We start from the raw sequence: 19293 nt of genomic DNA, 5'->3' as shown, positions 1-19293 counted from the left end.
GAATTTTCTTCTCTGTCAGAAGCTGTTCCATTACAGAACTTCTCACTTGAGCCTTTGCTGCCTCGGAAGATAAGCCTGAAAAAGAACCAAAGGGACAAAGGGGTGAATGTGTGGCTTCGCTGCAGATACACAGTCACAGTTTCAGACAGCATAGTGCAAATGCTGTTCCTTAGGTGGAGAAAAAATTAAAGCAGTGATAGATCCTCCTGCTGGGGCTTGTCCTGAGGTCAGTGCACACCTCATGGCTGGGCACAGTCAAAAAACCCTCGAGTCACCCACATGAGAACAGATTTGGGGGTCAGTGTCGACACCCTGTATAGGAATGTGTGTTCACTATATCCAGCAATTTCCAGTGTCGTCAGACGACTTACAGGGTTTTTAAACATTACATAAAAAGGAGAGAGATGCAAACTCCAAGAAGATCCTCATTGCCATGAGACGCTCACTCTGAAAGACACACAGGATCTGAGAGCAGCTGAGGGAAGAGTAAATTCCCAATTCCCATCTTACTCCAGGCATGGAAGTGGAAGGCGGGCAAATCCCTTGCCCTCCCCTTCTCTCGTCGCCCACCCCACTTGCCCACATAGGGTCAAATCTGCACCTGTTCAAGGTGAGGAAGGTGAGACCCCTCTAAAGGGCCCACCCAGACCACAGGCCCAGCTGAACCCAGGGGAGCTGCGCTTCCACGGGAGCCCCCGGCCCTGCACCGTCCAGGCCGCCACCTCGATCCCACCTCTTACCTAATATTTGTGAATCTCCAGCCCCTCAAGGCCAGGCTTCTGGAAGTCTCTTGGACAGGCCTGCAAGGGGAAGAGGCTGCCCTGGCTTTCTGTCTCACATGTGTGTGGCCTGATCCTGCTGATTCAAGGCCAGAGCAAACCCACAGTGAACTGAAAGCCTGTAGGGCTGGTTGCTCAAGGTCTTGGTGTGAAGCTGCACTGTTCACATTTAAGATGGTTGAGACCATTTCAGGAAGAGCCTGGTCAAATTTAGAAGATCTATTTCTCTCCTAGAACTAAGGCTAGGTTTAAAAAAAAAAAAAAAGTTATGGTTCTTAATTCTGTCGTTTAAAGAAATCACTCAAAACCGACAATGGCAGTCACAAAAAGACAAGCGCTGTATGATTCCACTTAGGTGAGGTCCCTAGAGTCGTCAGATGCATGGGGACAGGAAGTAGGTGGTTACCAGGAGCTTGCTGGTGGGGGGGGAGGGTGGGGAATGGGGAGTTAAAACATTCGGTGGGTACAGTTTCGGTTTGTGAAGATCAGAGTTGTGACATGATGTGGATATACTGAACTGTACACTTTTTTTTAAAGGACTCTGCCATCTTTTTGTGTTTTTTTTTGGCTGCCTTGGGTCTTCGTTGCTGCGCGTAGGTTTTCTCTAGTTGCGGCGAGTGGGGGCTGCTCTTCATTGCGGCGCGCAGGCTTCTCATTGTGGTGGCCTCTCTTGTTGCAAAGCACAAGCTCTAGGCACGCGGGCTTCAGTAGTTGTGGCTCGCGGGCTCTAGAGCACAGGCTCAGTAGCTGTGGCGCACGGGCTTAGTTGCTCCGCGGCATGTGGGATCTTCCTGGACCAGGGCTCGAACCCGTGTCCCCTGCATTGGCAGGTGGATTCTTAACCACTGCGCCACCAGGGAAGCCCTGAACTGTACACTTAAAAATGGTTAAAAGGGTAAGTTTTGTTGGGTATATTTTAACCACACACACAAAAAAGCAACTAACCATGGAGGCCTGGCTGATATGGAAAACATCAAAACCTGCCATTGCCAACAGGCCTCCTTGACTTTTAAGTGTCTGGAGATCAGGGGTCCAGGAATCAGACTTCAGTAACTCACCGTCTGGAACACCGTCTGGGACAGAAAACTGGCTGTGATTTTGCTGATGTCACTCTCGCCTCCCATCTTACAAAGGACGTAGCCGTACAGGTTAGCGGCTTGGAGAGAAATCCCAGCTATGACGAGGGCCTGCGCTCAGACAAAGCAAATGTAATTCTCCTAAGAGCACGTATTGAAATGTTCCTCCCAAAGCAAGTAGGAGTGGCTCCGGCTCACACCTAGTAATAGCCAACCTCTATGGAGTGCTTACAAATACTCACAGACCCCTTTTAATCACCAGGAACCCGAGAGGTTGGGGCCATTATCATCCCATTTTACAGGGAGGACATGGAAGCTCAGGGAAGCTAAATTAGCCTGAGGTCACAGAGCTGGAGTGAGGCTGAGCCGTGATCCAGACTCCAGAGCCCACACTTTTTTATGCTGTTGCTCAGACTGTCCATAGATATTCTGTTTCCTCATTGAATGGATCAGATCATGGCAATGCAATATGATAAAATCTGAAATGAAACTGCAGAACCCTGAGGCTAGCTTATTCCTGCTGAGGAAGGGTTCCCTATCCAAGGTAGGATGTCATGCACTTTTTCTAAAAACTCCTCTCTCAGCAGCATTATTCAGAGCCAAAAGCTGGAAACAAATAACCATTGATTATCTCACTGATGGATAAATGGATAAACAAAATGTGGTCTAATACCATGGAATAGTATTCATCCAGAAGAAAGAAAGCAGTACTGACACCTGCTACAACAGGGATGAACCCTGAAAACAATACCAAGTGAAAGGGCTCAGTCACACAAGACTACATATTATATGATTCTTTTACAGAAAATGTCCAGAATAGCCAAATCTGTAGAAACAGAGAAATCAGTGGGTGGCAGGGGCGGGGGGGACAGGTGTATGGGGAGGGTGGTGGCTGAAGGGCTCAAGGTTTCCTTCTGGGGTGATGAAAATACCCTAAAACTGATTGTGGTGATGGTGGCACAACCCTGTGAATAGACTAGAAGCCCCTGAATTGTACACACTGACGGGTGCACTGCCTGGTATGTGAATTCTATCTCAAAGTTGTTTCGATTGATGGGTTGATCAATAGCAAAAACCCACTCCTGCAACCACCGGTTCTATACAGATATTTCAGCAAATGTTGCCTTACCAGCCACTTGAGCTTCAAGGAAAATAAGGAGCTAAAAAAGAACACGATCCAAATCATGGGGCAGATGATGAGGCCGAGCCAGAAGACCCGAGCTTCCGCCTCTGTGGCAGCCACGGTATTTGGAGAGGCCTGTGGCGGGAAAGTGATTCGGTTTCAATACTAGTGAAAATGGTTGCAAAGGAGTGTGCTATGATTTTTGTTCACGTCACACGTGCTTCTGCCACATGTGACTTTGAACGGAGCGCCAGCATCAGTGGGCTTTGTGTACGGCGGGGATCAGACCCCACAAAGCTCAAAAGGAACCCATGGGAACTTTCCACGGCCGTTTTCCCGGTTCTAGCTTGACACATATTGGAGAATATCTTTCTGGCTTCAAAAATCCAGTGGCTTTTCCCATCTTCGTCGATCTGGTTCCACCAGCGAAGGCCCACCATGAGTCGTCCGGTTACATTCTGAAGAAAGTGGACAGAATGTCTCCAAGCAGGCCACGGGTCATTCATTGATGAATAAAAGTCACCAATTCATGCCAAACTTGCACCGTGAGAAGGAGGAGAGGGGAACTGAACTGTGGAGCTTTCTCAAAATCAGTTTTGAGGCCTCTAATTCTTAACTAAGCTTACCTTAAAAAGCAACCTAAATGTCCATCGACAGAAGAATGGACAAAGAAGATGTGTTACATATATAAAATGGCATATTACTCAGCCATAAAAAAGAATGAAATAATGCCATTTGCAGCAACATGGATGGACCTAGAGATTGTCATACTGAGTGAAGTAAGTCAGAAAGAGAAGGACAAATATCATATGATATTGCTTATATGTGGAATCTAAAAATGTGGTACAAATGAACTTATTAATGAAACAGAAATAGAGTCACAGATGTAGAAAACAATCTTATGGTTACCAGTGGGGAAGGGGAGGGAGGGATAAATTGGGAGATTGGGATTGACATATACACACTACTATATATAAACTAGATAACTAGTAAAGACCTACTGTATAGCACAGGGAACTCTACTCAACACTCTGTAATGACCTATATGGGAGAAGAATCTAAAAAAGAGTGGATATACGTATATGTATAACTGACTCACTTTGCTGTACAGCAGAAAAGTAACACAACGTTGTACATCAACTCTACTCCAATAAAAATTTTAAAAACAAAGTTTCATTCATGAAAAAAGGACTCCCCAGACACACACATGTATATTCATATTATATAGAATTTTAAAATATATTATTTATAATATTATGTCATATGTAAAATTTACAAAAAATCCAAAGCCCTATGGAGTTGTCACCCTCATATACTACATGTTTGCAAGCATGACAGAAGCCATTTATTCAACTAAGCAATGTATTTTTTTCTCTAATTTTAAGTGACAGTATTCAGCTCAGTATTCTTAAGTGCATATCAGCAGTTTAAACCAAAGTGCCTCTGAGCCCCAATCAGCCACATGCATCAGAACTGTGAGCATCTGGAAACGTAGCCACGTGTTTCAGGAGCGAGGCTGTCACAGGTGAGGGGGCCTTACCTTCACAGACCAGAAGTCAAAGGACAGGAGAAGAAGCACGGTGACAAAACAGCCCACAAAGCTTCTGCTGAACCAGTCACAGCCCACGTAGGTGATGATGGCACTTACTCGGAAAAACAGGTGGAAAAACGTGGCCACCGGGTGCCTAGGAAAGAACCCAGAGCCCCCTCACTCCAGGGCCCAAAGGGCAGTGGCTGAACTCACTCTGTGGTTTCCACGTCCCACGTGTTCCCCATGCATTTAAACCCGAACTCATTCAGGCTAGAAGGCTAACCTAGAAGGCTCGAAACAATCCTCATCACACCAGCATTTTTCCCCCACCCTCTTGAAGAAACCAGTACTTTCCCCTAATTTGACTCCAAATATCACTTGCCCTCTTTGAAAATGGGTCACCTTTGACGTGAACTGTATCAGGGACAGTGATCACCACCTTCCCACCTAGCAGCGACAGTGACCAGTTCCCCAAAGGGAAATGTTGGGTTATTCCGCCAGTAACTGAACAGCGCGGCCATGTGCAGCCCACGGGTGCAGAAGCCTCACATCAGCGGGGGCCTCGTGTTCCTGATGGAGGGAATCGAGCATGACATGCACAAGTCGGCGCCAACTCCCAGCCGCTTGTGATGAGCTGCATTTCAGCGCTGGAGCCAGAAAGCAGCTGTGCACAAGGAAGAGGGGGTGGGGGAGGGATGGACTGGGAGTTGGAGACTAGCAGATGCAAACTCTTATATATAGGATGGATCAACAAGTCCTACTGTAGAGCACAGGGAACTATATTCAATATCCTGTGATAAACAATAATGGAAAACAATATGAAAAAGAATGTATATAGGGACTTCCCTGGTGGTCCAGTGGTTAAGAATCTGCCTTCCAACGCAGAGGACACTGGTTCCATCCCTGGTTGGGGAACTAAGATCCCACATGCCACGGGGCAACTAAGCCCGTGTGCCCAACTACTGACCCTCGCGCCTCAACTAGAGAGAAGCCCACGCACCACAACGAAGAGCCCGAGCACCGCAACTAAGACCCGATGCAGCCAAAAAATAAAAATAATAAGAATTTTTAAAAATCATTATTAAAAATAATGTTTATATATGTATAACTGAGTCACTGCTGTACAGCAGTAATTAACACAACATTGTAAATCAACTATACTCTAATAAAATTTTTTTTAACTTCTATACAATTAAAAAGAGACTATCTTTAAAAAAATAAAAAGCAACCCTGCGAGCCCCATGACGGGTGGCAGTTCATCGCTGGATGGGGAGGGCAGGCGACTCTACTCAGCAAACCTCACCTAGTAGTGCCAGATCCGATATCTTCACTGGAAGCCAGAAACCCAGACTTTTCATGGGAAATCGGATTTTTACACAAAGGTCACTAATTATGTTAACAAAATGCCACAGGCTGTGTTGCACACTGGCCTGTGAGCCGCCGGCTTGCCACATCGTGGGGAGCAAAGGTAGCCAGCAGGCCTGTGGGGGACGAGCCTGCTTGACCTTCCGAGAAGGAAGGTGGTCAGGGTAAGCACCCAGGAGGCTCCTATAGAACCGTGCGTTTCTGACGCCCAAGGGAGCGTCAGCTAAGATTCAGAGGCAGGATGTGTAATGACATCTGCATTTACTCCTCACGTTCTAAAGGAAGAAGGGGCTGTGCTGGAACCCCAGCTGTCCTCCAGAACGTTCTCACCTGTGCCTTTCAGATGCTGAGCTCTCCTGGCGACCGTACCTGGCATTTAAGAATTAGACATGATCACGTAGCACTTCCAAACCTGGAATGTTCCAGAAGATAAGACTCTTGGGAGTCTCTTATACCCCTTTCGCCTTAAACCTTATTGAGGATCTTTCAACTAATTGTCTTAGTACAATTTTGCCCCCTTCACTCCAAGATAAATGAGTCCTCTTCCAATAACTGAACATCCTTCGAGGACAGAGATAATTTTCAATAATTTTGTATCCCCAAGAGCACCTGGCATTAAGATTCTCGGCAAATATTTGTTGTGTTGAACCTTATAATCCAGTCCCTTCAGGCTCACTGGGGACATCTGTCCTTTTTGCAGAACAGCAGTCCCCAACCTTTGTGGCACCAGGGACAGATTTGATGGAAGACAATCTTTCCGTGGACGAGGCGGGGGCGGGGTGTGCTGGGTGGGGGAATGGTTCGGGCGGTAATGCGAGCGATGGGACGCGAGCAGCAGACGAAGCTTTGCTCGCTCACCTGCTGCTGTGCGGCCTGGTCACGGACTGGTACCGGTCTGTGGCCTGGGGGTTGGGGACCTCTGCTGTAGAACAATACAGACTTAAAACGCTTACAAGAGACCCAAGTGTGCACTGATCCAGGATGAAACCTGTAAGTTATGCATTCAAATAAATCCCCTGCCCACCCACTGTTTTTCTTCCTTTTTTTTTTTTTTTTTTTTTTGCCGTACACGGGCCTCTCACTTTTGTGGCCTCTCCCGCTGCGGAGCACAGGCTCCAGACGCGCAGGCTCAGCGGCCATGGCTCACGGGTCCAGCCGCTCCGCGGCATGTGGGATCTTCCCGGACCGGGGCACGAACCCGTGTCCCCTGCATCGGCAGGCGGACTCTCAACCACTGCGCCACCAGGGAAGCCCTGTTTTTCTATTTTTGACTGTGGTTTCCTGAAATAAAATGCAGGAAAAATTCCATTTGTTGGAAGGTTCTGTTTATTCAGTTGAGTCCTGGTTGACTGTTTCCCTAACTTGAATGGAAGGTATTATTATGGTGGTTGTGGCTGTTGTAATAATCCAAAGCAAGTAGAAAAGGATGCCCATTGTACTTCCAGACATCGTTCTGATCCTGTTTTATGCGGGTTGTTCTCTGGGCAACCCTCCAAACCCTCACTCCGTCCACCTCTGCAGTTTGCCCAGCCTGTGCCCCACCGCTAACATGGATGTGGTCTCAGACCAGCTTTCTAGTTTGGAGAGTTTTGAAGGCCATGGCTTGAGCCTGCCCACCCTTCCCTGACATGGGGTCCTCCATCCCCCCAGCCTTTTCTCCTGCCACCTCCGCAGCCACGGAGCACACACGCGCCGACAGTCGCCTCCACCTCTCAATGCCACCGGCTTCCAACTCCCCCCTCCCAGGCACCCACCTGGTCACCCCCTTGAGAGGCAAACAGTACAGAGGTGCCTGACTGCCAGGGTCCAAATCCCGGCTCCAACCTCTGAGTAGCTCCTCAGCTGTCCCTAAGCTACGGAACCTCTCACCGCCTCAGTCTCCACTTCTGTAAAATGGGAATGCCCACAGGAGCCACTGCTGAGGGTATTCGATTAAAAAGGTCAAGTGAAGGTAGCAGGTATATAGTCCCTGAAACACACACGACACTCAGTCACTGTGAACAGCTGACAGTCTCACTGTCACTCAAAACTGTTCCAAGGAGCCAAACTGTAACATTCCCCCTCTGACCACAACTTTCTCTCTCTCACTCCCCAGGGGCTGACTTTTCATCTGTGCAGGGATCCCTCAAGACTCCTGATCTCCCCATATTCCCCCAGCTCCTCCACTTTCACCAAGGAAACTTCCTTATCCTCAACGGGAGTATTTTCTGGTCAGTATCCATCACGCTCCCTCCACCCGCCAGACAGAAGCCTGTTACCTCAAGAGGAGGAGGAGGGAATGACTGATGGTGAAAGGAGAAATGAGATGACCTGAGTCAAGGTGGGGAGGGTCTAGCTGGGCTTTTGTTTACATTTAAATCCACTTTCACAGTTCTGGGCCCAACACATGCCTTGTCCCCCACCCCCTTGGAGGGAAACCCAGTAGGTTCTCATGGAATGTGCTTGAAAGTTACCCGAGGAGGCCTTAAAACGCACGCAACACTGCCTGGTCCCGGGACACACGGATTCAGATTTGGAGTGGGGCCTGGACATGGACTTTGCAAAGGAAAAGCACTGTTCTACCCTGGATTCACAAACTCCAGCCCAAGGGCCAAATCTGGCCCACTTCCTATTTCTGTAAATAAAGTTTTATTAGAACGCAGCCATGCTCACTCAATGGCTGGCAAAGCCGAAAATATTTACCCAGAACTTGTGCCAATCCCTGCTCTAGATGGGCAAGAAGAATTTGGTGAGAAAATTAGGCTCCATTCAAAACAAACCAAAATGAAGCAAACTGTCACTAACGGCCTCTTCTCTCCACCCGCACCCCCCAAAAATCCCCTTTCCAAAGCTGCAGGGTGGGAGCTGCCCGACTGGCAGAAACAATGGATTGTGCTAGAGGTCAGAGCAGTGTTATCTCTGGGGATGGTAGAGGGCCAGCCACTGGGAAGGCACACAAGGGGGCTTCCAGTGCTGGAGATGCTCCGCATCTTGACCTGTGTGGGCATGTGTATAAAAATTCATCCAACTGTACATTTAGGATTAGTGCACTTTACTGTATGTATGCTACACCTCAATAAAAATTCTGATTGTAGCCATTGACCAAAGAAGAACCTCTGCAAGTCACCCTAAAATTTCTACATGAGCTACAGCCCAGCAACTGCACTCCTATTTACCCAAATGAGTTGAAAACTTACGTCCACACAAAAACCAGCACACAGATGTTTCTAGCATCTTTAGTCATAATTGCCCCAGATTGGAACCAACCAAGATGTCCTTCAGTAGGTGAATGGATACATCATAGCACATCCACACAATGGAACATTATTCAGCACGAAAAAGTAATGAGCTCCCAAGCCATGAAAAGACATGGAGGAACCTTAATGCATATTACACAGTAAGAGAAGCCAGGCTGAAAAGACTACATACTGCATGATTCTAACTCTATGACATTTTGGAAAAGACTTAGCTATCTATAGAGATAGTAAAAAGGTCAGTGGTTGCCAGGGGTTAGGGGAGAGGGAGGATGAATAGTTGGAGCCCAGGGGATGTTTAGGGCAGTGAAACTACTCTGTATGATACTGTAATGGTGGATACATGTCATTATACATTTGTCAAAGTCTGTGGAAGGTACAATACCAAGAGTGAACCCTGATGGAAACTATGGACTTTAGTTAATAATAATGTACTACTGGTCATCATAACAAATGGATGACACTAATGCAAGATGTTAATAATAGGGGGAACTTTGTGGTGGGGAGGGGCTTGTGGGAATTCTCTGTACTTTTTGCTCAGTTCTTCTGTAAACCTAAAACCGCTCTAAAAAATGGACACAGGTTGGGGGCGGTGCTCTATCTAGACAGAGTAAAGTCGGTGGTGGGCGTGGGGAGGACTGCATCCCACAGGCACCATACGCATCCCCCTTCCCACAAACTTCTAAAGCACGTTTGATTTGCGGCCGGGTGGGGGAAGGTTGATTTAATCCTCAATTCAGCAGTGATCTAACAGTCTCTTTAAAAGCTGCCCTTTATTGGTTTCAAATACTTTGAAGACTGAATTCCTCATCAGACGTCCTATTTTAAATTCTCTTTCAGACACTCTGCAAAGCCTTCTGCTTTTCACTGTGGCAAACGTCTGAGGAAAGATGGTATCTTTTCTCCTTGCTTCACTTTGCTACGAAAAGAGCATCTGAGATGATGTCTAGAATTTGTTTCAAGATAATCCGGGGGCGGGGAGTGGATGGGGGTGAAGAAGAAACAGGCTGGCCACGAGCTGATCATGACTGAGCAGGGCAAAGGGAATACCAGGGTCATTGTTCTCTGTACTTTTATGTAAAGTTGAATTTAAAAATAGAAAAACAAAGAAATGATCAGAGGCAGCCTCAACTTTGCATTGAGGCAAGACACGTTTCAGAAAAAAACAAGCCCATTGATATTCTGGGGGCCATCTGTGGTCCAAATAAAAAAAAAATTCAGACCTAAAAATCCCCAGTTGAGTAATTGGCCATTACAGTTGAATGTGTGAGAAAATTCCAGAAAGCAGGTCCTTTCGTCTGGTATTACCAGTCCCTATGCAAAAAAAAGGGCCACCACTCTCTGTGGAGTAAAAATGCCCACTCTGGCCCCTACCTGGACAGTGGGTACAGTGAAAGCCAGAGAACCCTGATCCACACTCATGCTCCATCCTTGTTGCATACATGGTCCTGGACAGGGCACTAAACCACTCAGAGCCTCAGTTTACTCATCTGTAAAATGGGAGAGTAACATTTAACCTCAGACGTCCAAGGCTTCTGGGATGAAAAATACCTACAATGCCGGACCAGAGGGGGCCTTAGGTCGCTGTGGTTAATATCACTATTTATTGTTTGACTCATTCATGGTCGAGATTTTTGAGAACAGGAGAAAGTGAGAAAAAGCCTCCGCAGGTGATGATCTTTTTCGATGTCTTCCGTTAGATGTTTTTCCCTGTTGTTGAAAAGAAGTAGGATGCTGCTATTTATTTCTTCACCACCGACACCCACTTAGAGTCAGGTGGTTCTTCTGCTAACAGCAGCGTAACACCAGGAAGACGTGGGAGGAAGGGGACCCTGAGGTGTGACAGAGAGACAGCTAAGACCACATCTGCCCAGCCCTCGGCCCATCCACCTGCTCCCCACGTGCCCTGGAGCTTGTTAGAAATGCAGGATCAGCAGCCCCACCCCAGGCCCCCTGAGCCCGAATCTTCATTTTAACAAGACCCCAGGTGATCTGTATGCTCACTGCCATCCAGGAGCCCTCCTTTGTTCCATTTTCAAGGCAAACTCAGTTCGGGGAACAAAGCAGGAAGGAAGGAAACCACACCTAAAAAAGCAGAGGACCCTATGAGCCCCTCAGAAACCGTGTGAGCCTGGCTAACTCAGGGCGTGCGTCATGGGGGCTGGACTGTTCTTCTCTAGAATGCTCCAGATGCAACAACAGCTCCATCATCTTTCAGACTCCAACTTCTTGCTTCAAATGACAGCACATCCTCCTCCTCCCCTGACATCTGGGCCTGGGACGGGCAGGTTTAAGGCTGTTGGGATGTCTGAGCAGATGCTGATTGCTAAGTCCTCATAGCTTTGATTCAAAGGTAAGCACAATAGAGGTTTGAGTGTGGAAGCAAATAAAAGAACAGACTTCCCTCTGGTCGTTAAGTCTTCCCTCTAGTTTCTGTTCTTTATTTCTTTTTAGAGAGACATCCCAACTTTATTGGCTGGGTATGCGTGGCAGCAAAATGCCAGCAAAATGTCAGCGGGCCCATGGCCGCTCGGCCCTGGATGGGTCCTGTGCAAGGACCCTCACCTCTCCCCTGGGGGCACCCAGGCCAATTCCCCTACCTCCACCCCAGCTACTGCTCACTGCCCCCTTCCGCTGCTGCTGGAACCACGGACCAAATTCCTTAAAGACCCAGAGTTTTCAAAAGAAATGGGAAAACAAAAGAGCTGAAAACAAGCCTTCAAATAAAAACGTGTACACGCATGTCCACGGCAGCAACATTCACCATCACCAAAAGGTGGAAACCACCCAAATGTCCATCAGCGGACAAGGAGATGAGCAAAACGTGGCCTGTCCATGCAATGGGATGTCACTCAGCCATAAAAAGGAATGAAGCACTGATACCTGCTACAATGTGGGCGAACCTGGAAAACCTTAGGCTCAGGGAAAGAAGCCAGACACAAAAGCACAGATGCTGTATGATTCCACTTAACCTAAGCTACCCAGAAAAGGCAAATTCATAGAGACAGAAAGTAGAATAGAGGCTACTGGGGGCTGGTGGGAGGAGGAAATGGGGAGTGATTGCTCCATGGACACAAGCTCTCAGTTTAGGGTGACGAAGGGGTTCTAGAGATGGATGGTGGTGATGGTGACACAACAGTGTGAATGGACTTATTGCCACTGAGTTGAAAATGGTTAAAATGGTAGATTTTTTTTGCTATGTATATTTAACCACAACTAAAAAAAAAACATGAAAAAAAATATTGGAGTACTGATGCATGCGACAACATGGAGGAACCTTGAAAACATACTAAGTGAAAGAACCCAAACATAAAAAGTCCCATATTGTAGGATTCCATTCTTGAAATATCCAGAATAGGCCAGTTCATAGAGACAGAAAGCAGATTAGTCGTTGCCAGGGGCTTGGGGGAACAGGGAGTGACTGCTTAATAGCTATGGGGTTTCCTTTTGGGGTGATAAAAATATTCTGGAATGGAATAGTGATGATGGTTGCATAACATTGTGAATGTCCTAAATGCCATTGAATCGTTCACTTTAAAATGGTTAAGGAACTTCCCAGCGGTCCAGTGTTTAGGACTCAGCACTTTCACTGCCAAGGGCCCAGGTTTGATCCCTGGTCGGGGAACTAGGATCCCACAAGCCGCGCGACACAGCCAAAAAAATAAATTAATTAAATAAAATGGTTAAAAACGTCACTTTGACGCTATGTGTATTTTACAATTTAAAAGAGAGAAAATGGCGGGAGAAAATACGCTGCCTTCACTGGCTCTCCTTTAGAGAGAGGGGCTGTGCGGTGAGTAAAAGGTCCCGGGTACAAGTTCAGAGACAAAATTAGCAGATTCAAATCCCAGCTCCACCACTGAGGACCTGTGTGACCTTGAGCAAGTGACTTAGCCTCGCTGTGTGTCCCAGTTTCCTCATCTATAAAATGGGATAATAAGAGTCAGGGCTGCTGAGTTGCACAACACCAGGGGGCGTCATTCAATCATAGTCAGTGTGAATCGTGTTCCCTAGAGTGCAGTGCACACGTCGGGAAGTACCGAGTGCACGGAGCTGCCAGGAAGATTACATGAGAATCATAATGTACATAAAGGGCTTGGGATACTGCCTGGTGGGCAGTGAGAGTTCAATACCAACTATGAACAGAAATCATTGTGCATTTGCCCTAGGGGCTAATCATTCCGCCACCTTCCTATTATATAATGCAGTGCTTCTCCACATACAAACCACCTGGCTCTCTTGTTAAATGCAGACACTGATTCAGGAGGCCTGGGATGGGGCCTGAGAGTGCATTTTAATAAGCACCCAGGTGATGCTGATGCTGCTGGTCCATGGACCACCCTCGGAGTAGCAGGGAACAGGGGAAAGCAGTCACTGCTGTATCCATTTCCCAGGGCTGTTGTACAATGCACAGCAAACTGGGCAACTTAAAACACCAAAATCACGCTGTCTTAAAACCTGCCTTTTCACTGTGCTCAAAAAAACAAAGCAAAACAAAACAAACACCAAAATCTCTGTCTGCAGGATTGGTTCCTTCTGGGGGATAATCTATCCCAGGACTCTCTCCTACCTTCTGATGACAGCTGGCACCCTTGGCCTTCCTTGGCTTGTAGTTGCATCACTCCAACCTCTGCCTGTGTTGTCACATGGCCTTCTGCAAGTGTTTGTCTTCACAGGGCCATCTTTTTATATGGACACTAGTCATATAGGACTAGGGGCCCGCCCTACTCCAGGATGACCTCATCTTAACTAATTACATCTGCAAAAACCCTATTTCCAAATGAAGTCACGTTTTGAGGTACTGCAGGTTAGGACGTCCATATATCTCTTTTGGGGAGGATACAAGTCAACCCATAACACCCGCCTGGGGACAAATGAGCCCAGAGAAAATAAGCGAGGTTGGAAAGGGAGAGAGAGCCATTTTGCAGATGAGGAGTCGGGAGCTCAGGGAGGTGAAGTGAACTGCCCCAGGGTCAGAGCAAAGAAGCAATTGCCCAGGTGATGCGCTGCTGGAATCAGGTGCATGCTCTGCTCTCCAGCTGCAGGCCCTGGAGGGAACTGTCTGCCCGTGGAAGGGCCATCTTTTCTGATTTGCATGGAGGCGCCCTATGGGCTAGTAGCTGCTCTGAATGGCAGAATCAGCCACACTCAATCTCAGCCCAGAGTTTCATAGCTGCCCCTCCTGTCGGCTGCCCTGATGAACTGCAGATCAACTGAAAGGGACACGTGCTTGGAGACAACAGTGAATCCCCAAAATACGTCCACTAAGAGATGCTATCAGCCCTGCTTGATGCACTTCCTAGCCACAGAGCCAGAGAGCTGGCACAGGAGACGAACCCAGACTGTGGCTTCTAAACTCCATTCTCCAAAGGAGCCAGGGCTGCTTGGAGAAATGGCGATTCCAGGCCATCCCAGCTTGATGAGGCTGGGACATCGGAACATCCCAGGCTGCAAGGAAGCTGTCAAAGACCATGAGAGCCAGGTCAAAAGACTCAGAGGCCAATGGGTAGAGCCTCCCACTGGCCAAAGATGGAACAACTTGAGCAGCAATAAGAATGTTGTAGTCCATGAATCATGTGATACTTAATCAAAACCCTCAGTGGTCACTTAGGAGGGATGCTGGGGAACAAACTCTTCACTTGAAAGCGGAAAAATGAAGAGCAAGCATCAAACATTTATTATGTCTTTTCTCTGTAAAGTGTATCTTGCAATGACTAAATATTTGAAGAGGGGGAGTTTCTCGTTCCGGATTCCTTCGGCTTACAAACGGAGACAGAATGATAGCGTTACAATGCCACCATGCTGAAGCCCCTAATGCATTCAAGAGAAGCAGCTGAGGACAACCAGGCATTGGGAGCCCCTGATGGAAGAACTCACCCCCTCCTTTGAAGTCAGCTGTGCCCCCAAAATATCACACCTGAATCTCATCAAGCTCAAGAAACATAGGGAACAAAGGCAAAGATTAAAAGACACATTAGGGTTGCAATCAGCAATTTTCCAGACTGTGAGAAGCTCTACAGAACAATAAATCAATTGCAAAGGGGGAAAAAAAATGAGAGAGAGCAAGGAGAGGACTGGGAAATCTACAGATGAAAAGGGACCTAAGGGGGCTTCCCTGGTGGCGCAGTGGTTGAGAGTCCGCCTGCTGATGCAGGGGACTCGGGTTCGTGCCCCGGTCCGGGAGGATCCCACATGCCGCAGAGCGGCTGGGCCTGTGAGCCATGGCTGCTGAGCCTGCGTGTCCGGAGCCTGTGCTCCGCAACAGGAGAGGCCACAGCAGTGAGAGGCCACAGCAGTGAGAGGCCCGCGTACCGCAAAAAAAAAAAAAAAGAGAGAGAAAAAAAGAAAAGGGACCTAAGAAATCCAGCCACCAATTGCAAAATGTGGAAGATATTCAATTGTGGTTCCAACAAATAATAAAGTTATGAGACAATCAAGGGAATTTGGACCCTGGATATTTCTTGATTGAAATATCATGGGAATTGTTAACCATTTTTAAAGTGAGAAAATGCTATTGTGGTTTTGCTTTTAAAAACAAATTCTTGTCTTTTAGAGATAACATCACAATATTTATGTTTGAAGTGATGTAATGTCTGGGGTTTGTTTCAAAATAATCAGAGGGAGGGGGAGAGGCAGGGTATAAATGAAAGAAGATTGTTCAGGAGTTGATCATTTCTGAAGCTGTGTGATGGCCACATGGGGCTCATTTATATTATTCTATTTGGTATACATTTGGAACTCTTTAATAATTGTTTTTTAAGGAAGCAGACTACTGCCTTTCAAATTCCAGTTCTGTCATTTACTGTGTGACCTTAGACCAGTGACTCAACCTTTCTTGTTCAGTTTCCTCACCTGTAAAATGGGGATAATCACATATACCTAATATCAGGGCCTGGAGTACAGTGGGCACTCTGTAGACACACATGCATTTGTTCCTTTTTTGGGCTGGGATCTGTAAGTAGCCAGCCTCTGAATTGGCCCCCATGACCCCAACCTCCTGGTATTTATACCCTTGTACAGTCCCCTCCAACAATGAATCACCGTGGCTGGCCTGCATGACTGATAGGACACATTAGAAGTAATTGTATATCATAACTGATATTAGGTCATAAAAGACACTGTGGCTTCTGTCTTGGTCACTCTCTTTTGCTCTCTCCCTTGCTTTCCCTGGGGGAAACCAGCTGCCACGTTGGGAGCAGCCGTACAGAGAGGTCCACATGTCTAAGAAACTGAGGCCTCCAGCCAACAGCCACATGAGGGAGCCCTCTTGGAAGCAGCTCCTCCTGCCCCAGTCAAGCCTTAATATTACGGCAGCCTCATGAGACCCTGAGACAGAACTACCCAGCTAAGCTGCCCCAGTTTCCTGAGCTTCAGGCACAGTGTGAGATCATAAATGTTTGTTGTCTGAAGCTGCTAAGTTTGGGGTAACTTGTTATACAGCAGTAGCTAACGCATACAGGCTCTAATGTTGAAGAGTTTAAACTCTGTATAATCCACATTATGTTTTGTCCGGTGGTTTCAAAGGGCAGAAAGGGCAAGGAGAGTCAGCTTCCTCCAAGAATCCGGGTGATAAAATGAAGAGTTGCAGTCTTACTTGAAGACAGCTGGTGGTGGGGGGAGATCACGAGGGCAGCTGCAGTTACATGCACCTCTTTTAAACAGGAGGCTCAGAGTTATTAACTGAGGGCGAGAAAAAAGCAGAGAGGCCAAGGACTGATTTTTCCAGAAGGTCAGAGCAGAAGCCAGCCAGCAGGAAGGCACTTAGAGCAGGTGGTACCTCGGGGAGGTTGAAGGAGGTAAGAAACCTGTATTCCTGTTTGTCGTCACCCTCACTCTGAGTGAGATACTTTTTTTTTTTTTTTGCACTGGAAGCAGAGAGTAGAATTCACCTATTTAATGTGCTTTAGCTACTAGATTCTGCTCAACAGCGGGCAGGATCTGAAGTCATCAAATACTGACCCTTAAGTGAGGTTGGGTCTGTAATCTGGCTCTTGGGAGCACTGGTTTCCTCATCTGCAAAATAGAATCCTGTCTTTCCCTGCACTTTTATTTTCGACCATTTAAAAAAATTTTTTAATATTTATTTATTTATTTTCCTTATTTTTTTGGCTGCGTCGGTTCTTAGTTGCAGCACATGAGATCTTCGTTGAGGCGCCGGGCTCCAGGGCACATGGGCTCTGTAGTTGTGGCACGTGGGCTCCAGAGCACGTGGGCTCTGTAGTTTGCAGCACACAGGCTCTCTCGTTGAGGTGCGTGAGCTCAACAGTTGTGGCATACGGGCTTAGTTGCCCAGCGGCATGTGGGATCTTGGTTCCCTGACCAGGGATCTAACCCACGTCCCATGAATTGGAAGGCGGATTCTTTACCACTGGACCACCAGGGAAGTCCCTTTTTTGACCATTTTAATGTGTCTGGAATCAGGATGGATCCACTAAAGGATGCAAATATTAATATGGTATTTATTCCCCACCCCCAAGAGCTATAACTGAACCAGTGTACCTTCAAATGATAGCATCTTATGCAAACTATTATACATAGAATAGATAAACAATAAGGTCCTACTGTATAGCACAGGGAACTATATTCAATATTATCCTGTGATAAACTATAATGGAAAAGAATATGAAAAAGAATGTGTATATATATACACATACATGTATAACTGAATCACTTTGCTATACAACAGAAATTAACACAATGTTGTAAATCAACTATATGTCAATAAAATAATTTTTTTTTAATGATAGCATCTTAGAAACAAAGAGCCTTACAGGTTATTTAATGAGAGAACTGAATAAAATCATATTAATTCATTTAGCAAACACTGTGGGAGCCTCATTAAACTAGTTTTTCTTCTTTAGAACAGCCTGTGACACTTTAAAAAATATCTGTGTTTGCTGGCAACAAAAGGATGTTCCAGATGCAGTCTGACTGGTTTCTGCCTCAAGATTTGGAAGTGGCTCCACTCTAAGGAGCCTGGGTTCTTTGAGCAGCAAAATGCAGGTAAGATGTGGTGGAGGGCAAAAAAGTGCCAAATCTGGGCCACCTTTAGTAGTGACAGAGCTTGAAAAAAAGGCCTTTTAGAACACAACATCATTTCTGCAGCATTTATGCCAAAAATCATGACCTGGATCTAATCGAGTAATATCAGATAGACCCAAGTTCAGGTACATTCCTCAAAATAGCAACCTTTACTCCTCAAAACAGTCCATGTCACAAAAGACAGAAAAAGGCTGAGAAAAGTTCAAGAATAACTAACTGCAGGGACTTCTCTGGCAGTCCAGTGGTTAAGACACCACGCTTCCACTGCAGGGGGCGTGGGTTCAATCCCTGGTCAGGGAACTAAGATACCACACGCCATGCAGTGTGGCCAAAAAAAAAAAAAAAAAAAGAATAACTAAATGCAATGGGTGATCCCAATTGGATCTTGAACTGGGAAAAAAAAAAGTTAGTATAAAAGACATGGGAATATGGACTGAAGATTAGGTAAGTATCTCATTTTGAATCATTGTCCTCTGTTTATGTAAGAGAATATCCTGTTCGTAGAATACACATTGAAGGATTCAGGAGGAAGGGAGCATTATACGTTCATTTTACTCTTAAACACTTCATAAAATAAGCACACACACAGCAAAGTGTTAACAATAGCTGAATCAAGGTAAAGGACATGTCTCAGTTCTTTGTACTATTCTTGCTACTTTCCTGTTTGAAATTATTTCAAAGTAAAAAGTTTTTTAAGTCGTTTTAAGGACATTGCTTCCAAACATTATTTTCCAATTTAACATATTTTGTTGCTATATTTTACAATTCTTTCATCTGGGGTCTCATCAACCACTAAAATTCCTCATCAACCACTAAAATTCCCCATCACCCTGAAAGCAGTAAGTTTTGTAATTGCCGTGCACGTGTATTTATTGTTTGCAGGATAATTTGATATTCAAAATGATGACTAAAATGGAAATTGCAGTTTAAATTGTCCAACAACATAAAATTAAGTTCATAGTCAACTTAATTATAGATGCTTTAAACTGATTTTCAAAATTGCTTAAGAAATAAAACAGTTTGAGAAATTGGGCCTAGAGCAACGGCACCGCGTTTATTGAACACCTATTATTTACCAAGCACCATGCCAGATCCAAGCGAAGTACAGTGAACCAAATGCACCAAGTCCTGCCCTCATGAACAT

The 19293-nt window shown here is 46.2% G+C and overlaps 1 protein-coding gene across 1 annotated transcript in view; it reads right to left on the bottom strand.

Moving 5' to 3' along the window:
- Positions 1-58: 58 nt before the first annotated feature.
- Positions 59-19293, bottom strand: part of TVP23A (trans-golgi network vesicle protein 23 homolog A) — a gene marked incomplete at its 5' end in the record, with an annotated part of 32677 nt that continues 13442 nt past the window's right edge. Inside the window, 6 exons of the mRNA XM_082644531.1 lie at positions 59-75; positions 741-800; positions 1838-1966; positions 2985-3113; positions 3347-3436; positions 4519-4663. Of these exons, the coding sequence (XP_082500657.1) occupies positions 741-800; positions 1838-1966; positions 2985-3113; positions 3347-3436; positions 4519-4663 (553 nt within the window). The 3' untranslated portion in view covers positions 59-75. The remainder of the gene's footprint in view (positions 76-740; positions 801-1837; positions 1967-2984; positions 3114-3346; positions 3437-4518; positions 4664-19293) is intronic.

This window comes from Mesoplodon mirus (genome assembly GCF_964341445.2).
Source record: "Mesoplodon mirus genome assembly, chromosome: 15".
Lineage (NCBI taxonomy): Eukaryota > Metazoa > Chordata > Mammalia > Artiodactyla > Ziphiidae > Mesoplodon > Mesoplodon mirus.
This window is presented reverse-complemented; position numbering and strand designations above follow the sequence as displayed.